This window comes from Python bivittatus, unplaced genomic scaffold, assembly GCF_059951505.1.
Source record: "Python bivittatus isolate LINGU-HERP-01145 unplaced genomic scaffold, Pbiv_v1 ctg000350_np1212, whole genome shotgun sequence".
Classification (NCBI taxonomy): Eukaryota; Metazoa; Chordata; class Lepidosauria; order Squamata; family Pythonidae; genus Python; species Python bivittatus.
This window is the reverse complement of record NW_028277074.1, coordinates 37,090,088-37,114,709: the sequence shown is the minus strand read 5'-3', so window position 1 is coordinate 37,114,709 and position 24,622 is coordinate 37,090,088. Positions and strand designations below refer to the sequence as shown.

Here is a 24,622-nt window from a genome sequence, read left to right as displayed (position 1 = left end):
ATGTCAGCCACCTCAGTTATCTGGCAACGGTACATCCTATGGAGGGGCTTCTCTACTTGAACTTCCTCCATGTCTTCTCCTGCCTCAGGCATTCTCTTAGTAGCTCATCTTTGGGGGCCATTTTATTGATGTTCTCCTGGATGCTCTGGGTTTCATCAGGACAGTGGCTTTGACACTCATCAGACCCTACCCGCCCTCTTTCTAGCTGGTGTACAGTCTTAGACTTGTGGACACCTCCATACATTGTGAGGAGCTTCCGGGTCTTCATGTTGGCAGACTCTATGTCCTCCCTTGGCCAGGTCACTATACCAGCAGGGTGTCTGATAACTGGCCGGGCATATTTGTTGATGGCGTGAATCTTGTTCTTCCCATTGAGTTGGCTCTTCAAGACCTGTCTTATCCTTTTGGTGGTACTTGGATGTTGCTGTCTTCCTTGCCTCATCATGGTTCCCATGTGACTGTGGGACTTGTAGCTGGTCTCTATGTCTGCTATGTGGCCCACTGGTAGTTCTACCCCATTAGTCTTAACTATCTTCCCTGTCTTTACTGACAAGTGACAGCAACATCAGGAAGGAGTATGAGACCCTAACCCTAACTTCTTGTCTATCAAAGAGATCAATCTAAAATTAAAAGGTCCACTAATTTTGGACCAGCAGGTTATCAATGACATCTCTTGGAGAAAAAAACTCTCTTTGCCACTTCAGTATAATTATCTTGTTAATGTCTTGATATAAGACTCTAACAAGACAGAACTGTGCAGACATTTAGTGTGAAGCTTGGTGAGTAAGCAAGAGGCAAGAGCACATATGCAAAATATATCTTCAGGCATATCAGCACTTCTGAAAACATTAGTCTTTATTGCTAAGTCTCTAAGAAGTTAGAAATGCATATACTTATAAACTGGGTAGTGATTAGAGATTTTTTCTACTTGGGATTGACATTCATGCACTCCTGAGTGCCTTTTGCTAAACAGACTTACTGTTTATTTATGTATATATGCATGTTATTTATTTATATATATAAATAAATTGTACGCATTGAGTCATATTCTGCATAGGGCTATAATAGTTTAGGCAATTATAAGGAAGCTTAGGGTAGGGTTATAGCTGTTATATGATGCTGCATTTTGTCAATAATGATTTATTTGTGCCTTTATTTTAATATTCTGAGAGCTACAAAAATGCATTTCATAAGTTCTATTTCATAGTTGGGGGAAAAAAGGCATATACCTTTTGCCCTTCCCATAAAGCTGAAGGGAATGGTGAGAAGTCACATCTGCTTCATCTCAACATTTTCTCCAAATTCTCCTCCAGAGCCAGATAACCAAATAATTATTGGGCTGTGCAGCGGTTTAGAACTGATTCCAAAATTGTGCTTCAGCACACATGGAGTTGCAACTGTAGCACCTATTTCCTACTCTTTAGAGAACTACATATTTCTTAATGTAATAGCTTACTCTGAATAAAGATATTTTTGAAGACTTTCATAGTTTTGTAGGCCCAAAACAAATATAACATCTGTTCAATATAATATCTGAACCTCAGATCATTCCAATGGACAACTGATTGAATTCCAAATTCTTTTTTAATCATTCAGAGATATCTTTAACTGTGAAATATAATGAATTTAATTAGCATGATTATTTCCTTTCTTATAATTAAAAATGGCACAATTAAATAATTATCCATTCCCAGTGAAACACTGCCTTTCTGCCATAAAAGATTCTTGCCCAAAATACTTTATCATGCCAATATATATTTATATGTGTTTGCCAATGATTTTCCCTTCTCACTGCAAGCCCACTTCATTAATTTATTGGGTGAGAAATAAATATTTGATGTGCAATTAACTAGAGATTACTGTGGAACTTTCCCAGAGAAACAGATGCTCAATTCTTTACATATCTGAAAAGCATTTTACAATGAAGAACAATGTAACAATTTTGTGTCTCTTTTGTTATATGTATAAACATATATACGTACATAACCATCATACCATCTATTACTTTTTAAAGTAAGCAGCACATGAAACTAATTATAAATAATAAACCAAACCAATTAAGCATGGGTTAAGAAAAAGAAAAGGAAATATAGCTAAATTAATTTACAGTAGCACAATTCACTGTATGATTCTACCCTTGGAAACCATCCTTGCTTCCACCATCCATATGCTACTTCATTTTGTTCTTAAACTTCTTACCACTTTCATTTTAAGGATCTCATCAATTTAATCTAACCATGACTTTCTTGCTCTTTCTCTTCCTCTTGGCCTACTCACTCTTCCTTCCTATACTTGTTTAGTGATTAAATCCTCATTCATTATCTCTCTATGACCATATTCTCATATATTATTTCTTTATGTTCTCCTTTGTACTTTTGTATTCATTCAATCCCCTGTGCTTCTTATTTTATCACATACACTTCTAAAGTAGCCATTTCCAACGCATTCAACTTACTTTATGTTTCTAGTGACATGGCTAATTTTCACTTCCTTATCACATAGTGCAGAAACATGCTCCATTACTCCACTATTTTGCTTCTTTTGATAAACATCAATTCATTTTAATGGTCCACATACTACTCACAACCTTCTAGAAGCATTGGTACTTCTTAAAATTTCTCTATCCATTTATGCATCTTTAGTAAACATTCTATCAAGGTAGACAAATTCACTTGTCTAGGTTTTTGCCCTTTATATAGAACTTGTAATCATTCTTCTGTTTTCCACTGTCAAACCTACAACTGGTCTGCAAATACCTTACATATTTTTCACATCTGTTTTTTCCTGCAATCATTCTTAGATGTACTTCTTTTTTTATTATTATTCATTTGATCATTCCACAAAGCATCCTTTTTCATACTTTTTCTAGGAACTTAGTGTCCTTCTTGAATTGTGCAACCAGAACTAGGTACAGTATTACAGATGCAGACTGGCCAGTATAGCATAAAACAGAACTATCACTTTCTGTGATCATATTATACTACTGGTACAGAAACCAGGATCTGGACTGGTAAAGATACCGATATCTTAAAGACAACTAGTGGCTAAAATTAAAACAAGCCTGACATTTCTGGTTAACAGAGATAACTTCCAATCTACCTGGAAAATATTCCTCAGAGAGAGATTGGCAGCCTATGGTTTCTCTAATGAGGCAATACAATCAGGCAAAAAAATCACTGAAGGACAAGATCCTTGACACAGGAGGGCAACATATATTAGCTTAGCAATAAGGCAACATAAGTCTTGAAGACTGTTTTTTACCACCAATCCAGATGATTACTGCTAATCCTTAATAAACTATAGAATAAATAGATATTGCAAAGCATTTTTCTGGCTAGATTCAATGCACTCCCTTCAGCAGTTATTAATGGTAAATACCATAACAATACCTTTTATTGATTAGTTGTATGACAGTATCAAAAAGCTATAAACAATACAGAAAAAACAATAGCACATATTTATAATAAATTGTTATCCCAGTCTATTACAGATAGCCTATCTTCTTCAGAATGGTCTTTGATATGAAAATTGTAGTCTTCCCTAGTAATATGCAGGTTCATTCCCTGCAAGAAGTATGACAATTTATCCTGGATGTCCCCATATTTCTTGGATTTTAAGTAAGGATCTAAGAAAATAGGCCTTTCTGGTAAATACCAAGAAAATTCCCTTCCATGAATTTGTGGACTCCTGTGACTCCCACGCCAGAGAGGATGTGTAGCATGTCCTGTTGCACTGTAATTTCTACTCAAACTTGTGCAATTTACTAAATCAGCCCTTCATAAAGGAACTCCCAGGGAGAGACAATCACTGGTACGTCTCCTACTTCCTAGCACGAAATCTTGCCAAGAAAACTTCAGGGACTAGTCCAGGCAATCAGGAGACAACAATGATTCAAAGGAATACACATATACATAGACACATACACACCTTTTTCACCACTGAATTGCATTTTGTTTATAGAATCCATTGTTCAGGTTTACTGGGCCTTTTGAACCTGTCTTCTGGGATGTTAGCAGTCCTTCCCCCAGCTCTGTGTTGCTTGAAAACTTAATGAACATCTCTTCTATCACCTCATCCAAATTATTTTTGAAAATGTTGAAAAGCATTGGGCCCAGGATAGACTCCACTCTATACATCCCTCTATGTTGACATACAGTAGAACCATTAAGGACCATGTGTTTTGTACGGCTGTTTGTCCATCCCTCACTGTTCCATTTTATCAAGAAAGCAGCTATGGTCAACTTCCAGTTTTGATGGCTGCTTAGGCTGTTGCCTTCCTTACATCTCATCGTAACCCTATGGACAAAATTTTTCAGATATATAGCAGAATGATGAGTAATTTATGCCAAATTATCATAGTTTACTTTAACAACTTGGATATAACATTATTTTTAAAATATACCTTATAAATGAAGAAGACAGCTCACCCTTAATCATCTTGAGCATAAAGCTCCACCACAGATAAAAGAAAGGAGGAATCCTGGATGAATGTATGCATTCTACTGAAATCTTGGACAGAGAAAGGGTGGGAGGGGGGCAGCTATGGCTGACTCTGACAGACCAAATTGAACTATATGAATCCCAGTCAATGTCTCAACAGATGGACTGCAGATTTACATGTCTGGAAATGGGCATATCTGAGATCCAGGTAAAACTTAAATGTATAAAAGCCCAAATTATTAAATTTGACAAAGATTTGGAAGTATCAAAGATACCAACCCTTTGAGATAGGCCAGGTCAAGAAACAGGCATGGCAGAAATTCCAAGAATGTTCTTTATTGTAGAGAGTAGAGTAACAGAAACTGTCTCTGCTTATGTATTTGCTACTTAACTAAGCTTACAATACAAGATCTCTAATGTTGAGAAATATTTTGTCCAGCTGGAGACCTGGCACTTAGACTAATTAGCTGCAATGTAAAAAGACTCAGATAAAAAAGAGAAGGAAATTTGTAACAAGCTAGAAAAAATTACAACTAAATATAAGCATGTTGCAAGAAATACATATTTTACCCAATGATCAGCTTTTGTTTTGTTTTTTTGAGACCAAGGAGCTGGAGTGAACAAAGCTTTATTAGTGGATGCTCACATAAAACGTAGCTCCTGAATTTAATATTGATATGGAATATGAGCATTGTCTGGCGTGATGTTTTTTAAAAAATCTGTGCTGGCTTCAAACAATCACCTTGTTCTTCTCTTAGTGTTTGCAAACCCAAACCCTAGCATTTTTAGTTTAGTTTAGTTTATTATTATTGATTAGCCATTAGGCCATATCAAGATACAGAGTATAAAACATATAAAACTCTATTGTTTTTAGGATTTCCAAGGTACTGATGTCAAGCTGACTGGCTGTAGTTTCCTGAGTCCATTTTCCTTTTTCATTCTGTTCCAAGCAATTTCCAAATCCCTTAACGTCCATTTTCCATTAATTCTGTTAAGAGATTAATCTGTTGCATATTTTTTCCCACACAGGACTTGTATTTTCTTTTGTAAGCCATTCTACTTTCACTCGTTTTTTTCACATTTTTTTCTCCAAGATCCACTCTTGAACCTGAGTCAGGTAATGGTCTGACTCAGAACCTTTCATCATTCCCATATCCTTCATTCATTCTCCCGATTGTTCATCATAAACAATGAAATGAATCTTTTAATCTATTATCATCTAATGATTCCTGTTCCATCTCTACATATTAATTAAATTATGATTAACCTATATGTTTGAAACAAACATGCCTTTTTATAAACAAATAATCATCAATCATTATTCTGATTATATTTATTTTATTTAACTTAGGCACTCGTGTTGACTCTGGGTGGCTAACAGCATAAAGCAACATAAAAAATACATACATTAATTCAAAGAGAGAGCAATAATCAAGATGGTGCAGCTGGCCAAGAACACATATTGTACACCTACCAAGAGACTCCAACTATTCTAACCCAAGACTGGGAAAAGAGCCAGGTCTTTAAAGTCCTCTGGAATGCCAGCAGGGTGGGAGCCACCCTATCTCAGGGAGAATCTCATTCCAAAAGCAGGTACCATGACAAAAGGGACACTTCCATGGTCCCAACAGATACCACTGCTTGATCAGTGGAACCCTGAGCGCACCAACCCTGTGGGATCAAACCAGGAAGTCCGACACCATAGGAGATAAGTGGTCCCTCAAGTAACCAGGCCTTATGGGTCTTGTTTTATTCCTATAATCCATTCATGTCATCTATCAGAATAGCTTTTCCCCTGGAACACATTAATTCAGAATGTTATGAAGTTTTTCCCAGAACTCATCTCTATTCTTCTATTAGCACTCTATTCTTCTATTCACAAAATTGACATACATTTTAATCTTAAAGCAACCTCCACCTCCACTTATCTTCATTACTCATCAACCCTGCTCTATAACATCAAGCCAATTTCATTTTGATCTGTTTAATTTTGTCCCCTTTTTCTTAATTTCACAGACATACAACATACTTTATATTTTTTTTTCTTCTTTCATTTTCTTCTTCCTCATATTCCAGATTGCAATTTCTCATATGCCCCAGTCATGACCAGATGTGCTCATAGATATTGACCTCCATTGCCCATAATGGCTTTTATCTATCAAAGCGTTCACATAATGCTTTTTGGTAATATAGAAAAGCTAGGCTTTGATGTAATAAGCACCAAATACCAATCTAGTGCAATGCTAAATTATTGCTAACACAGAACATAACACTCCACTCCATATAAATGTATGGAAGTATGGAACACTAAGAAGATGAAGTGGTAAATGCTGGGGGCCAATACTATAGTGAAAGATTGTGATGACAGAACTTGGCATACCACGTGACTTGCCTTAATTGCCTGAGTCAGCTTCTTGCTCTCAGGGACAGTAGAGAATGCTATCCCACTGCCAATGTTGAATTAAAATTCAACTCTCAATCTCATTGGCTTTTCTATATTAAATAGCGAGTCATCTTTCAGCTCAGACATGTCTCTGTATAACCCTGGAATAATTACCAGATATTCTAACTGTATATCTGAAGGAGAACTATAGATCAGCAGTCCAGCAAAACAGCCTTGGTTTATTTTTTAAGATCATGAAATAAAGTTGGAAAAGACACCCATTGAAAAATGTGGAGATTTGTTGGCAACCGCTATAGAAAATATTGAGCTGGATACACTTCTAAGTTGTCTGTATCTTTGATGAAATGTAATACCAATTATACAAAATGTAGAAATTTGTTTAGCTGCCACATTTACTGGACAGCTAAATACTTCTATCTATATTAAATTCCAGGCAGGAAAGCGATTTAAAATATAGGCATTCTCAAGAAAAATCAGCAGGAATATATTAGATTACATATTCAACACAACTTGAATAACATCCATAAGTCTACTTTCTAAAATGATTATCACAATTTGTGCATAGAAATAATCACTTATACTGAATAATGTTGTTCTGTACAATGCTGTACAGGGCAGTATCTTACAAAATTAACAGAAAACTTAATGATCTTCATTGTGTTTCCGCAAGAGCATAGTCACCAAGGCAGATGCTGTTTTGACCTCTATTTACTGGAATCTGACAGTTAGTTGAGGCACCATCTGGCACCCATTTGGGATATTCACTAGGGAGTATTAAACTGCTGATGCATTATTATACCAGGTGTCATACTTCATCAGGTGCATCATTGGGGTGCAATGAATGGAAATCTTCTCATTCACTACTGCAGAAGACCTTGCTTTTAACATGGCTACTCATCATTAGACTTTTCAGTTCAAACATTATGAATAGAAATGAAAGAAATGATAACCGTCTAGGAAATAGTCATTGTGCCAGCATGTTATTCTTACATAGCCCACTCTTGATAAGAGCACCGGTATCGTTTGAGGTGCACAACACATCACTAAAGCAGAAAATATAGGAGAAGTATAATAGGGAGTTTTGGTAGACATATACAGACAGAGAAATGAGAAATGGTGTCAGGAAAAGAAAAGTCATCTGAGTTGCTTTATTTTTTTCTTCTGCTATGAAATTATATTTATAATTTCCCTGAGTTCATTAATTTTTTTAAAGTTAACTGTATGCATTTGAGCAGTCTTGGCTTTTGTTTCCCTTAATATCAAGAATTCTGACATAAATTGGTCAATTCCCCAAATTTGTTACTATTTCCATTTTGTCTGATAACTCTTTGGAAGTCAGTAGCAGCTCATTCCTTTTCATTTTCCTTCTTCCTCTGAAGAAATAAATTGCCCTTAAGATAGTTCAGGAATTTTCTGAAATGATTATGCTTGGCAGAGATAGTTTCCAACAGACAGACAGACAGACAGACAGACAGACAGACAGACAGACAGACAGACTTCCTTCCTTCCTTCCTTCCTTCCTTCCTTCCTTCCTTCCTTCCTTCCTTCCTTCCCTTTCCCCCATCACTACAATTCCCTGAATTTTTGTAATTTGTTTTTGGTAACCACATCCATGTGTTACCAAACCAACTAACCACATCCATGTGTTATCATGGACCCAAGAGTGGTACTACATTTATTCCTCCTTTATTTTATTTTAAACCTGATACTGTCAATAGTGCTACCACATTGAATCCCTTGGATTTCTCTGCAGCTATGGATATTGTAAAATATAGTGAAATTCCTCCTTCCTCTTTCTTGCTTCTGTTCTTCGTGAACAAGCTATATCCTTCAGTACAATCATGAAAATCATCCCAACATCTTCTTAGATCATATTTGTTGTCCTGTAACAAAAGTTTATCTTATTTTTCAGATGATGAGTATTAGTATTTACATAATTGAAGCCATGGAACATTATCAATCAATTTTCATTCAGATATTTCACTAAGTGAAATATATTCCAGTTTAGTAGGAGATTATTTTAGTGCACACGTTCATATCTGAAATTCTTTTGGGTTTCCATTCTCAACCCTACATGTTCAAGTTTAAAAATATTCCAATCAACATCGTGTAATAGCAAAACTTAGTTTTTTCAGTCTTTTATGGCTCATATCTTGTATCATCCATATAATGCAGATCTGTTAGTTAAGTGAGTTAACTCAAGCCTTCTTTATTTACATAGGCCTACTTACATAGGCCAATAGTTACAGTACATCAGGATTCAAGACAATAATGATTACATGAATAATATGAAGACAAAATTTTGATTTCTCACAATTTTCAATATCAAAATATCTTACTCCAAATAATTTGTGTGACCATTCAACTGATATGACCCTAGATGAAATACATTCTATCCTAAAGGCATCCATTATTCAGAGGAAATAGTTTGCGTATTTGACTGTATGTTGTATACCGTACATTCATTCATTCTTGACATCTTCCAAACAATGGTAAAATCCAGGTCCCAGTGTGATACGAGTCCACCACTTATCATATATCACAACCAGAGGTGTCAAATGCAAGCCAATTTGATAGGGCTTAATATCCAAATTAGTGGTTTTCTACCCATGAGTAGAGAAATGCCATGTTAAATCAGTGAATGCTACTTCAGAAATGGAAAGTATCACTGCCTTTTGCTTGAAGGTACACTTTGTACTCTCACTGGAGGCAATTTTTAGCTTGCTGGGCCTCTGAGATTCTGGGATCCCCTGGTAGCAGCTTATTGCCATGATTGGCATAGAAGCCCAATTGCAAAACTACCAAGCATATCAATTTTAGGAATTCTGAAGGCATAAGAGGCTTGTTGTCAATACAAGTACAGAAATGTGAAGGAGTGCTAGCAATTTGTTCTGTTGCATTTCTGTGAAGAAAGGGAAAGGATATGTGTTTAGATGTGAACATAATGGAGTGCAGAATAAGGCACTAATTTACTAGCAAACAATGATTGGGTGACAGTTATCTGTGCTCAACTATTGTCCAGAAAGAGCAAGCACTAATTAAATGGCACTTCTCTACAAGTTCTGCAAACTAAATATGCAAATACACGTGAGGTCATAGTATTCTCATGTACAAATAGATTTAAAAATAGTCAAAACAATTTAGATATATATTTAAACTGGAAAGGTTGGGAGGCAGAAAACCTGGTCTTCCTGTCTCTGCTCATCTCATAACCAGGACTTTTTCAGAAGCTAAAATGTAAAACTGAAATAGTGAAACATAGTTCTTCCCGGCAATTATGTACCTCTTAGCTGTAATTTATACCAGATTTTGCCCCGCGTTTCTTTTTAAAGCTAGTTTTCCATTTGTGGTACAGTCTTATTCCATGTAACAATGTAATGTCCTTTCAAGGGCATTGATGAATAAAATGTTGTCCCCACAATGCTCACAAAATGACCTGACCAAGGAAGCGAAAGAGCATAAAGCATGCTCGTAGCACTGCTTCTCCTAACCATGGCTTCCAAAAGTAATGAAGAAAAAAAATAATAAAAGAGCAGAGTATTATGCTATCCTGAAATTGAAATATATATAAGACTCCAAAATTGAAATTGATTTTTATTGAACCATTAAAGAATGGAGTAATTTTATTCTCCCTTTTTGTGCTGCCCTTACATTCTTTTTTTCTTTTTTTTTAATAATGTATTGGTGAAATGTAACCAGAAGATATGATAAGGTACAACCAAAAATATAACAGTGCTAACAAAATCAGAAAATATGCAAAATAGTGATTAAATGAGTGGCATTTGAAGAAACTAAAATATATTCATAAGGTGTTAATACAGATATAGAACTAGCTGAGTCCTTGCTATTTCAGTACAATGATATTTATATAGTATATTCAGATTTGTAATTTAGATAAAGTATATTTAGATTCTATTATTTAAGTGCCCTAGAGTATTGAATATAGGTAAGAAAAAAAAGCGGATATTCTATCAATATTAATTACAGTTTCATATGCTAATGTTACAAGCATTATGATTCTTTGACTTTTTCTTCAAAATCAAGTGTAACTTTGGAAATGAAATGAAAAAAATGAAGCAAAAGCATGCATAAATGTATTTGTTTATAATAAAGATGTCAGTCTTGAACTAAATTACTTGATATTAAAATCTTCATCATGTTGCTACTTGGTGTTTGTGTGTACTCACACATATACATGGATGTATGTGTTTTGATACATGTCAATAAAGGAAAAATAAACAAAACAAGTTTAGCAAATTTCAAATAGTAAAAAAAGTATTTTTTAAAAAAAGCATTCTCATGAAATAGAAGGTAAAGAAATAAGAACCAGTGTCATTGCTCTGATGAATAAGCTATTGTATCAAGATGGTTAGTCATATATGGGTTGTGATTTTATTTACATAAGTCATATATACTCTCTATTGCAAAGAAAAGGTACAGCTATTTGTTGGGGACTTGTTATCCAAGAGATGTTAAAAAGTCTGGATTAAATATCCTTATTATCTGTTTGTTTCTTATTTTCTTACATGTAGGAAGCAAAGTTATTAATTTGACATCCTGTATGTAATCAATTGCCAAATCACAGACGTATTTCTGGAGGTGAATACTGAAATTCCTTTCAATAGTTTTCACGGTAAGAAAAAGTGACACTACTTTGATTTGCTTCAAACTAATTTAGTTGAAGAAAGATGACAAGTTAGTATCACCAATATTATCCACCATCTTTTTTCTCTTTCCTCTAAACATTGCATGACCAGACTAACCATTCCTTTAACTCAGTAGGATTCCTTCTTCTTAACTTGATATTTGCACTTCCCAAACCATTTTGTGAAACAGTTATCTGCTTTAAAGAATACTGTAGTGCTAATCAGACACATTGGTCATGGATGTTTGCAAAATAAATTTTAAAAAATGCACACAAAAATGGATATAATAAGGGGAGGTGAATACAAAAATGGGCAAATGTGCACAATGTGTAAATGTGATTACAGTTGGAGAATTGAGAAATTGACCAAAGTTGAATATAACAATTTCATATATTTCTATATTTTGTATATTTCCACTTGTTAGATCTGGAAGAAATTATCTGCAGAAATTAAGGGGAAAAAACATTGACCAAAAATATGGTTATTTTTCTAATGGATGAACAAGAAATTAGGGACTGCCAAACTAATAAAAGCTGGTTGCTACTATTTTTTTCCCTACTGGGCAATTCAAACCTCAAATACTAATATTATTTATCTTGATAAAACTGTGTTAAATAATTCAAGGTTACATATCTAGGAAATTCATTTCCAGTTCACTTTATTTCTGTGTAGAATGCTGTTGGAAAGCACACAGAATGAAGAGGTTTCATTTCTCAAATATACCATCCCAATTTCACATTTTATATTGGTTAAGGTTCTAACCAGCAATGTAATTATTGAAAATCACAAACACAGCAATCACATTTCTCCAAGTCTTATTGGCATATGCAATAGATTATAGTAGAATAAATGCTCCATGCTAGGTGAATAGATACTCTTCTCAGTGGCATAGACTAAATGCATCATAAACCTAGAAATAGGATTGGGAGACTTTTCAGAACAATATGCATAAATAAGAAAAAACTGGCAAAAATCACTTATACTCTTCTTATAATAGTAGAGACCGCACCTTAAGTGGAAGGATTGCTCCAATCTGTAAAAGAGGACAACTGGATTGAGTTTCAAATGACTAATTTAGGACCCTGTTTCAGCATTCTTGCAGGCATCTCTTTTTCATGCACACATGCACTTTCAAGACAATAAGAAGGATTTTCAGAGTTTGGAGGAGCAGAGGTTAATCAGCCCCCTGACATGCTGGTTTTATATGGCAAGAATCCATAATTGGTAGAGCAACATTCAATCACGTTATCTACCACTGGCATGCTGAACAAGACAAATCAGGAAAAGCCGAATCATGTCTTTCTGTTCCACCTGTAAACCAGGATATGACTTCACGATATGGATTTGAATATATGCTTGCAACACTGATATAATTTTCACAACACATAACAAGAAAACGTAATTTCATTATACATTTGCACTGGAATAGAAACAGAGTAGAAGGAGTAATTTATACTATCAAATCTAACTTCCTGTTCAGTACAGTAATCCAAATTAAAGCACCCTGGACAGATGGCTGTCAAGTCTTGCTTGAACAGATCCAGAGGTGAGCCCATCGCTTCTTCTGGACAACACAGTCATTTCCCATCCAAATCACTTCATTTACTCTCTTACTCCTTCTATCAAAGAAAATACTGAAACCGAGCCACAAGTGATTTCAATGGTCTTTCAAACCTATTTCTGAACCTTCAATAGTTCTTAACTCTTTAGCCAGTTCCTAAGCTGTGGATCTTTTATGTCTCGCTTCAGTTGACTGACAATGGATTAAGTACATCTGGCATGGAAGAAAATCATTTGCCAATTTTCCTTTCTATTTATATACTCACCAACTGAAGGAGGTTAATTTTCTTCTTCAAAGCTCTCATTAATATTCCATGGGCCTCTTCCATAGATTTGACAAGACAAACATGGTCATCACCTTTAAAAGTTACATGAAATGGGCCTTTCCAAAGCTTTACAAAGGCCTGCCCTGAGTTCAGACAGCCAAAAATAAGTGACTCTACATTTTACACTGCAAAGCAGGAACCTCAGCTTATTAAGGGATAGAAACCATGTCTGCAACTAGGCCAGGCAGCTTTAGAGTTCACTGGCTCTCTTTATAAGTGGAATGAGACATTTATTAATTAGTTCCTTTATTTACTTTTATGTTTATGGGAGGCCGATATCCAGCCATATCAAATTGAAATATATTTGTGCAGAGAACTAGCACAGAGCTTTCTTTAGGAATAAGAAAGTTTGCCAGCGCTTGCCATTATACAGACTGAAAGTGAACCAAGATTAATTATTGTCCCTCACAGTTTCAGATACCTACTAAAGGAGGGCAATGTGAGGCATAACATTAAATATTCCACCTAATAATTAGACAACAGAAAATATAAAAACCTGTGACCAGCTGAAGACTCAGAAACTAACAATGGCAAATATTGTCTTCAGTTCTTGCATGACAGCGCCCTCACTCTCTGGCCCTTATTCTGTCACTTATAGGATCGGAAAGAACAGAAGGAAAAATAGAAGAGATTGTACAAAGCAAGTACTGAGATAACTGAATTTCAGGATGTTATAGAATGTTGGTGCAAGATTCTTGCTAGTGTTTTCTACAATGATTCAGTCATTGTTGTACCAATATCATAGCATTAGGAACAGGCTTTATATTACCTTTAAAAAATAATTGGGAGGTGCTAGAAGGTACTGTAAGTTACTAGTGGGGAAATGGCCTTAGTCAAATCCTGAGTTGGCCTTTTTCACAGACCTTTGTTAGTTGCCAGAAAGGTAAGGCAGTAGTTTTTCAAAACTTTCTAAATCATATCTCGATACTCTAAAAGTGTGGACTTTGACTCCCAGAATTCCTCAGCCTCTCACTCACTATATATAGGAACACCAGGAATGTTAAGGTCTCTTCCTTTTGGTACAGTGGTAGGACTCTAGGACATACATACAAGTGTTAGAGTAAGACTGTTAAACTGAGAGGCAGCTGAAGTAAAAAGACAGTCTCCAACAGTAAGAGTCTACTTTGAGCTCTGGTCCCACCAACACTGGCCCTCAGCAGGTTACCACTGAATAGGGTTTCTCAGTCTGAAAGATTCCCACAACAAAGTGCTAGTTTTCTGCAACACTGGACTTCTCAGTATTTTGGAAAACAAAAAAGAAAGAGGGTTAATCTTATGCTGTAATTCCTTTTTTTTTCCCCTGAAATTCTAGGAGTTCTAACCTAGAGAATTATGATGTGATGCTATATTTTCATACAAATTGCCCAAGAGTTTTTATCAATGAAATTGTCACAGGACTTCTTCAGAAGCCAATTTGCAACAAAATGCATGGTTACATCTCTGTTCACACCAATGAAAGATTATTTGAAAATACCAGAACAGTATTTGATAAATCGCAGAGCACATCAAACTCTCTCTGACATTTTCTGCTTTTACATTTATTTCCCACTATTCAGTTATTGATGAGAAGGCTGGCCTAAATTAATACTGCCCAGCATCTATTTTGTTCTATGTAGAATTCCACCTAGATGTATGATTTTGAAGTTGTCTTTATAAATAATATATAACGCTACCTAAGAAAAAGAGAACGTTGAAATAAAATACAGCTACTGGTGTCTGATATGAATCTATTATTTGAAGAACTCAGTGGCCATATTACAAATGGTGTGCCAGCCACCATTGGTTCTCAGAAGGAACTTGTGATTATTAAGGAGAGAAAAGCAAAATATGAATTTGGCATCCTAAGTACAAGGCCAAAATAAAAATGCTCATCAACAATTCCTCAAGAGATGAATGGAATATCCAATGTGGTACCACAAGGTTCAGTTCTGGACCTTTATTCTTCAAATTGTATTTTAGACTTAGATAAGGAGTTGTTGACTCTTCGCAACCACATAGATAGAACTTCTCCAAAGGCCCAGCCTGGCCCTTCACCTATTGCTGCTGTAACTGAGTCCATCCACCTTGCTGTCAGTCATCCCCTTCTATTTCCTTCCACCTTTCCCAGTATTATGAACTTCTGAAGGGAACTGGAAAATTCAGTCATAAGACTGAATATGCAGTGTCTACCTAACAATAGATTGCCTTCAATGAAAGCTTTTTGGATGCACTCAGAATTGCCTCCTGTAACTATTTATTCCACTTCCATTAACCTGTTTTGTTGTTGCTGCTGTTGCTTTTCTGGATCCTGCAACTTTTTTTTTCCTTTCCGTATCTTAGAAACCTGATAAAGTGGAAGAAAAGCAAAATAATAGTCCATTCTCACTGCAAGTATGGAAAATGTGGAATGAAGGCAGAGTAGGAAGAATTGTCCCTGGAAAACTGGAGGATGCTTTGGGGGATCCTTCTGTTCTTGACTGTGTGCAATGCATTTCCTGTTGCAAAGCTGTATCCTGTCCTGCAATTCCAACTTCTCTCCTCTAAAAAAAAAACAAATTTTTTGCCTTTAAGTGTGTCAATCCTTATGTACATTTTCAGGAATATGTATAAGACTGTATTTGTTATGTTGGCCTTTCCTGCTTTGGGTTCTTCCACACCAACGTTTCTAACCACATAACAAATTCCTCCTGAATTATTTCCTTATAGTGACTTCACCCTAGTCAGGCTGAAAGTACTGAAAGTGTCATTTAATCATAGGATTCAACTTGGCAACTTCATGATTTTTCTTTTTAAAAAGATATTTCAGTTCTGATGAATATGATACATTAACTTTTTATACCGCTGTAGCACAAGTACCATAAATGCCGTGAGAAATCACACTGCTGAAAACAGCTCATGCATTTGTTTCTTTAAATAGGGGAGATGGCTGCTTTCAACTTTAGTTGGTTTCCTAAGAATCTTCCTTAGCTGATCGTGTTGAAATAGAACCCTTTTTGACGGCAGATTGGAAGGGAGGCAGTATAGGTGTCTGCACACTCCTGCTGCTTCAACTAAAATGATAAAAGCAGCATTGCTTATGGAACATTCTCCCTCCGGAGATCAGGATGGCCCCGACTCCGATGGCCTTTTGTAAGGCCTAAAGACCTGGTTCTTTGCCTGGGCCTGGGGCCTTGAGTGTGTGCAAGGAAGGGCCTGCTTCTTGGCTGTGTTAGTGATTTGGGTTGTTTGGGCTGCTGGTATTTTATAAAGTTTGTTACTATTTTTATTCTATTTTAATTCTGTTCGCCACCCAGAGTCACTTGTTGAGAGGAGCAGCCATAAATAAATAAGTACATAAGTAAGTGCCAGGTTCAGCCCAAAGAACTCCACGAGACAGTACAGGTCTAGTTTGATAGCTTTTATTAGCTTTCACCCACAAGACAGAATCTCGCCAGACTGAATCTAAACTTCCCAAGCCAGCAAGCAAACCCCACGAATTCCTTAGGGTGGTGCCAGTCTCATCCTCTTCACCTTCCCACACTTTTGCTGGGGGCTAAGGAAATGCTTATCTCCCTGAGCACGGCCTTCACCAAACCATTCCATCACAGTAAGTAAGCAAATAAGTATTGCACCATCAGCTCTGCCCTTTGGGATAAGCATGCAACATCACCTTTGTCCCACTCTCACCCACCTCTCCTGTGGACACTGCTGGGAAGGAGAAAGTTCCATCTAGACATGATGAACTGGGAGTAGCACTGACCCAGTTGCTTCTTCTTTAGCTGAGACTGCCTGAGCCATACTCCAAAAGGTATATGGAATGAAGACAAAGTCTAATTAAGTGGAGTTATCACTTAAATTTAATTAAAACCAAAGTAAGTAAATTACAATGAATATGACTATTTCCCATGTTATATTCTCAGGTGGTCCCCATCCTAAGGCTAATCTGGACTGATGGTGCTCAGCTTCTGAGATCATCCAGTGTTAGCTAGATGCTGTCACTTCATTAGGCAAAATAAGCTTATCCCAGTTAAACAACACCCCCCACCAAAAATTCTCCTACCAACCCTCAGTCCCCCTTAAGCATGTGCATAATGACTTTTTAATAGGATAGAAGGGGCTATGTTTCTAGAAGCAACTTTTTAAGATGTCCCAGGTTGTACGTACCTGAGTTTTCTAAGATTTCCAAAACAAGACTCTGTCTCTCCCAGCCTGGCACAGATCCTATTAGTAGTTCCAGCTGCTATAGATAATGAGTACTGGTTTCTTTACTTTTCATTTACACCTCATTCTACAAGATCAACAGACTTTTAGCCAAGCTCATTTTCACCCATCACTAATGCTGATATTTGATTAAATATTTGCACACTTTGAAATTTGCCATCCAAGGAGCAGTTTCTGCTCCATCATAGTTAGAGGCCAATATAATGTTTAGACTGCAAATCTATACAACCTTGCTTTGAAATAAGAGATTTCCTCACAGAGGCAGTCAAAAGTCATTGTACAGCTATTCAATCTTCTTCTACCTAAAATTATTTTGTGAGAAACATAGAAAAAGAAAAACCTCTGAATAGATTTGTAGAGAATTGTGGTCCTCCAAATGCTGCTGAACTACAACTCCCATCATTTGTTTGCTGGAGCTACTGTAATATCTGGACATTGACGAGTATTTTATTCAGTGTTACTAGATAAACAGGGAGCTCTCAGATTCTTTGGAGCATTTCTTTCTCAAACATGTGTTATATACCACACTGAGTCTTCTCTTTTTTGCTATCATTTTTGTTCAGCCTTTTCGCTCCATGCTATCAGCAATGCCTCTTACCTTGCTGGTCTTGAAGACAAGCAAGATCTCTATAACTGTATACTCCCTACCTTTTGTCCTTTCTCTCTGCTCTATTTTTGACAGAGTAGTTGCCTAAGCTTGTATTGTTAAAATGCATTGCATTAAACTGGATGGTGACATTCACAGACTTCTATTTCTCTTATTAAAATTATTGTTCTAATAAGTTTTAAAATTCTCATCTCCTCCAAAGGGAAAATAGTCTTTTACATTAAAATAGAAAATGTAATAATCTGTCCACTATTGGCTATATCCTGCTTTATCACACATTTCCATCTTTTCCAATTTAGGGTTGGGTTTTTTTTTTTTTTTTGGTAATCTAATGCAAATCTCAGAATCCTACTCTATTAATTTTCAGTGTGGCATACTTCAAGTGTGCATATGGGATTATAGCCATAAATTCTCACCTGGACTTTTAGTTTACATTCTGTTCTGTTTGAAGATCAACTTCAAAAGCTCCAAAAACCAGTTGTCTGCTTCTCACTGCCTTCTACTTACTCTTGGCAGAACTGAAAATAAAATTCAACCCAGAAAAAAAATCTAGGTTGTGATGTATCTGTCCTATGGGTTGGATGAGAAATATAAAAGAAATTAAAAAATACCTGTCTGGAACTTGATTGTCATCAAAGGTCTTGCAAAAATATAACTAGGTACATAAAGCATACTTTTTGGATTTTACCCAAAGCCAGACAATGGATGGAAATGAGGATCTGTAAGTTTTAACATATTGATTTAAAAGAAATGCCTTCTAGTCAATTTTTGACTCCTGGTGACTGCCTGGACAAGTCCCTGTAGTTTTCTTGGCAAGGTTTTTTGGAAGTGGTTTGCCATTGCCTCCTTTCTAGGGCTGAGAGAGAATGACTGGCCCAAGGTCCCCCAGCTGGCTTCATGCCTAAGGTGGGACTAGAATTCACAGTCTCCTGGTTTCTAGCCTGGTGCCTTAACCACTACACCAAACTGACTCTCATTTAAAAAAAAAAAAAATACCCAAAATTTAAGACCCCCCACATAAAGCTAAGGCAGGCAGGCAGGCAGGCGTGCGTGTATTCATTCTTATAAATATTAAAAAACTTTATTACATGATGAACAAGTCTTGGAAAGTGAAAACCGTCCTCTGCAATAGTGAATAATAAGAACTTCATATATATTCTTATACTCTGTCTTGGAACTACTGCACTAATCTTAAGAGCTGTGCTTCTGAATAGAGTTGTCACCTTGTCAGTAATGGAGGTCACGGAGGACATATGCCTTCAGTAACTTTCTACCTAATGACTGTTAGAACAGATTGGAGGTCAAACAGCTTAAAAAGAATCTTCCACACTGATGTCTGAATTGGCTCTTATTAGGCCCAAGCTTATCAGGGACAAAAATCTACTGTACAGAAACCCAGAAGTAGCACGTGACATTACTGATGACTCAGCACAAACTCTCTCATGAAAAACACAACATAAGGATACAGCGTAGCTCCAGTCAGGATGGTAGAATACGGCATACAAGGATGGGAACTTCATGAATACTTGAAGCTGCCACCAATGAATATTTTAAAAGGAAACAAATGAGGAAGAGAAGATGTCACTCTTAACCCACTTCCAAAACCCAGGCAAACTTCAAAGCTCTTTTGTTGCCCATCAAACCTTAATATTGGAGAATCCTGCATTTTCATTAGATGAATTTTTCTGATGACTTCTCCCTTAATTAACACTGGGATTAAAAAAAATGTTGTTGTAATTTGCACTAAGCTTGCTCTGATCAAGATGATTGTACATAACATCTCATTGCTGAGTTTTTCCAGTGTACATCTACTGAGCAGTGGGGGAGTGGAGCCACTGATCTGTTGACTAACACCACTCCATTTTCTTTCAGCACACAGGAAAACACTGACGAAAACACATAGAAGTTCAAAAACCTCATAAAGGAGATTATAGCAAGATTACATTTAGTCCACTTCAAATGGACAAAAAGAAAAATGCAAATGTTCTACAATAAAAAGGGTACGTGTCAAATTACATTATTAGTTAGGAAGAAGGGAACAAAGAGAAATATTATAAACTTCTAATTCCTAGAATCTCATTTTCAGAAAATATATGGCTGTGCATTATCTATGTGTGTGTGTATATATAGTGTGCGTATATACACACACATCCCCCCACATAAAAATACTTTGTTCACTGCCATGATATGTTGTTATGCGCATATGGAGATAATGCTGATAAAGACAAAATCGCTTTTCAACAGTGCTTTGCTGCATTCATAAGCATAATTTCTACAGTGGAAATAATGGGTGAAATCCTGCTTGTACAACATCATTTTCTGGGCTTATACACAAATGATGTTCATTAGTTCCATGTTAGTCATAGAAAAGAACAGATATAGGAATTAAAACAACAACAACACTGTGAAATTTTTGCAAATTTTAATCTTATAAAATAAGAATTTATTCAAATGGTTAATTTAAAATTGATGCTGTAATATATACTATAAGTAGAATCAATACTATTCTTAGATTATGCTGACAGGAGTTGTGCCACTAGAAAAACATACCCAATGGGTTCCAACTGCATACAAAGCATTTTGGGTGAAAATGCAATTTGGACAATTTTGATTAAATCGGCAAATTACTTCCTTGGGGACAATGTTGTAAATAGAACTGTATAATGCAACTTGCTTTATACATATTTAAAAATTGCTGTGATCTATTTTCTAGGTGACTATAACATAGGCAAAAATGCCAATACTTTTAATTGTCATTTTTCTTTTCTTTCCACAATGAATTTTATATGACAGAAAGGATAAATGAACCATTTGAAAGTTAAAATGTTAAAATTTATGCAGCCTATCTGAAAAACTAGCTCTACTAATGGCGAAGCACGTATGCAGAACAATGAAAAGACATGCAATTAAGTTGTTTTCTCTCCCATGGTTTCACTGTAATTACAGTTCATGCTTGAGAATGCACTAAGTTAAAAAAAAATTAAAACCAAAATGAGTAAACCAATTAATGAACACATTAATAAGATTCCTTATGAAATAACACAAACATTCAGTTTTCTGTAAATTACACATATTTTATGACTACATATGAATACATCAATTTAATCAGTGCCCAAAGTCATATTTTTAGCATTTTAGCCTCCAGATGAAAGGATGAAAAAAGGAAGAAGAAAAAAAAAAAAGAAAAAAATTGATTTCTCTTAATCTTTTCTAAGCAGCAGCTTATCTTCTATGCCAAGTACAATTCCACTGCATTTGAAACCATCTGCAAATTCAGTCCAGCATACTGATACATAAAACACTTGTTTGGCAACAACAGATGAAATCCCAGTGGGATTCTTTTAAGATAAACAGAAATGGCGGCATCAGCCTTTTGGCCTCGGTGGAGTGTTTGGAGCTTTGCGTTGACGAGCCACCAAACTTTTTTATTTTCATCACACATAATCTATTCAAACCAGTTTTCCTTCAGTAAAAAATGTATGGCATCATTATATCCATCTTGATATAGCGATTCCATTTTTTCCTGGCTTGGTGGAAATAGAGCCTGATGAAGCCTTACAAAGTTGGTGATGGACAACTGCACGCAAGAGGGGGGAAAGGCAAGATATTTTCTACTTAATTAATTCCATTTTGATATAATGTATCATTTCACATAGACTGTATGCTCATATTGCTAAGTCATAAAGTGCTTGATTTCTGTTAATCTATTCGGTGAAACTGGCCTGTATGGTATATAAACCATACATGTGAATATTGGAAGCTAGACGATTGGGGTTTATTTAATCAACCATGGTGAAGCAATCATGGCTTAGTGCATTGTGAGAACCTAGGGACTGCAAGGGTTCACAAAATGTATCCAATGTATAACACTTAAGTATAATTAAATTAATTATAACATTAATTAAATTAAAATGGGAAGCAAACTGGTATTTCCAATTCTAATTATTTTCCCTGTTCTAGAAAACTGAAACTGAAAAGAGACAGTCTGCAAGGGGCCAGTACTCTAAAATGTTTGAAAACAGCCAATCAGACCTTTTGCCCCATTTTGAAACATTTGAAGCATATTTTAAAGCATTCATTGGTATGTTAAACATATTAGTTTTGCACTTATTTTTACTTGATGTACTGCCAAGGGAAAATTGCACTACAATTACTACAAATTGCACTACAAAGTAGTTGACTGCCAAATTTTAGCAATTTCATCTTGGAGCATCGAGATCAAATCCACAAACCTGGCCTTTATGCCCCCCACCCCAAAGGCAATGGGCCAGTAGTAGTTTGTCTAATGTCTTATACTCTTAATTATCACTGCTATTTTTAATTAGGTATGACCAAATCACTAAGATTTAATTATTAATAAGTTTGAATTATGAAAACCTATCTTTGATCTCCTGAGTATGTACAGATCATTATAGATAAATAATCTTGTTTACCTTGAAGCCATTTTTATGCCAAAGTTTTGATCTTATTTCATCCAGTTTTGGTCAATAATAAAGTGTCAATTAGACTTCTTTCCCACTGCATTGTGGCTAATAATATAAATACCGTATTTTTCTGACTATAAGACGCCCCCATGTACAAGACGCCCCCCATTTTTCCAACCCAAAATTAAGAAATCAATATTTTGAAGATAAAGCAGATCACATTTTTATTTAGTAATTAGGTAACATTTACCTGATACACTCAGTGGGAGGAGGTCCAAACTGTCTCTCTGCAGCTCTGTTTCCATGCTGTTTTGCAAAACTGATTACATTCAGTTTAAATTTTGCACAGTAAGACATTCTCTTATTTATATTTTTATTTTCTGACATCTTTATGGGCTCTCCACCTCCAATGGGATGCATTCCAATTGGTTTGTTCAGCATCAGCTGACATCAGTTACATAAGGCTCGTGATTGGAGGAAGCCCGTTCGCAGAGACAAAGTATGGGCAGGTTCACTCGTGGTTGGAGGCTTGTGATTGGAGGAAGCCCGTTCGCAGAGACAAAGTATGGGCAGTTTCACTCATGGTTGGAGGCTAGCAATAGGAGGAAGCCCGTTCGCAGAGACAAAGTATGGGGAGTTTCATTCGTGGCTAGAGGCTAGCAATAGGAGGAAGCCTGTTCGTAGAGACAAGGTATGGGCAGTTTTGCCACCACGCGGTTCTCTTTTCGGCTGACTTCCTTGAATAAGACGCCCTTCAATTTTGAGCATAAGGATTTTAGAAAAAAGTATTGTCTTATAGTCGGAAAAATACGGTAGGTCAAAGACCTATATTTGTCTATTGCTTGCCCATGTTACTTTTAAAGATACTTGAGAAGTCACTGCATGACAATCCATATCTTCTGGACTATCAAATGGATTAAAAGAAAGCTATTTACTGAGCTACTTATTGCATTTTGCAATAAATTCATTAATATTTTAGTAGCATATGTACATTTAAATATGTAGGCATTTAAATACTATTTGGGAAAGATTTTTAAAAAATCATTACAATTACACATCAAAGAAGAAATGGAACAGAATCCAATAAATAAAAATATAAAATAAAGATAAGTAAAATGGGATGCTCAATTTGGAGAAGGAATGGGGCACACAATTTGGAGAATGAGGTCTTCTAAGTCACCATGAGAACAGGGCTTCTGCTCTTCTCCAAATAACATGCCTGTTTTCATGAAACCTGGGGAAGACCAGAAGGTTTCTGAAGGCTCGCAAGAATGGGATGTGTGATTTGGAGAAGGAATGGCATGAGCATCCTCAGAAAGAAGGACTGGTGCAGCCAGAAGCTGCCTCGTATACAGTAGGGTCAGACTAGGCGTACCTTGTCAGCAGTGGGAGGAAAATGACAAAGGTCAGCTGGGTGCGGCAGAGCCTGTAAGGTGCAGGGCAGTGGGGGCAACTGGGGCTTTGCACAATGGTGCTGGGGTGGCTGGCCGTATGGGGCTCGAGGCGCCATTTCTCAGTGGCAGTGGTAGCACTGGGTCTGAAGTAGAGGCCTGGGAAGCAGTGGCAGCTGGCTGAGGCTGCTGAAGGCCCCAGGCCTCTACTTCAGCCCTGGCACTGTTGCCACCTAGTGCCACTATGCAGGGTGGCCAAAGGACCATAGATGGGAGGTGAGATAGGCAGGTGGGGGAAGTTGCAGTGCCCCCGTGGACATAAGTGCAGGCAGGCCGCCAAGTGCAGGCAGGATGTTCATCACATGACCACAGGGGTGCTGCAATGTCCGTAACTTTGGGCAGGAGTTGTAAGTCCATTTCTTTCAGCACCATCGTAATTTCAAATGGTTGCTGAACAAATGGTAGTTAAGTGAGGACTATCTGTATTTCTTTTTCTTTACTATATTCTTACTTTTATTTCTCTTTTTTGTTTTATTCTTTACATTTTTCCCCTTTGTACCTTTTACTCTTTCTTTCTATTTTTCTACCTTTCTTTTAGTTTGTAGTATTTTTTACTATTGTAATTAGAATCCTTAATAAAATTCC

General features: G+C 36.3%; 1 protein-coding gene across 8 annotated transcripts in view; it reads right to left on the bottom strand.

Moving 5' to 3' along the window:
* Positions 1-5,552: 5,552 nt before the first annotated feature.
* The window catches only part of PNPLA4 (patatin like domain 4, phospholipase and triacylglycerol lipase), a 37,612-nt gene continuing 18,542 nt past the window's right edge, over positions 5,553-24,622 (bottom strand). For 2 of the 8 annotated variants that reach the window (XM_025167374.2, XM_088144951.1), the window contains exons 9-12: positions 19,629-19,694; positions 17,499-17,571; positions 17,026-17,133; positions 5,558-15,895 (exon numbers count right to left, since the gene is read on the bottom strand). In XM_025167374.2, coding sequence (XP_025023142.2) covers positions 15,738-15,895; positions 17,026-17,133; positions 17,499-17,571; positions 19,629-19,694 — 405 coding nt within the window. In that variant the 3' untranslated portion in view covers positions 5,558-15,737. The other 6 variants (XM_088144952.1, XR_015796842.1, XR_015796843.1 and 3 more) reach the window with 6 other exon arrangements.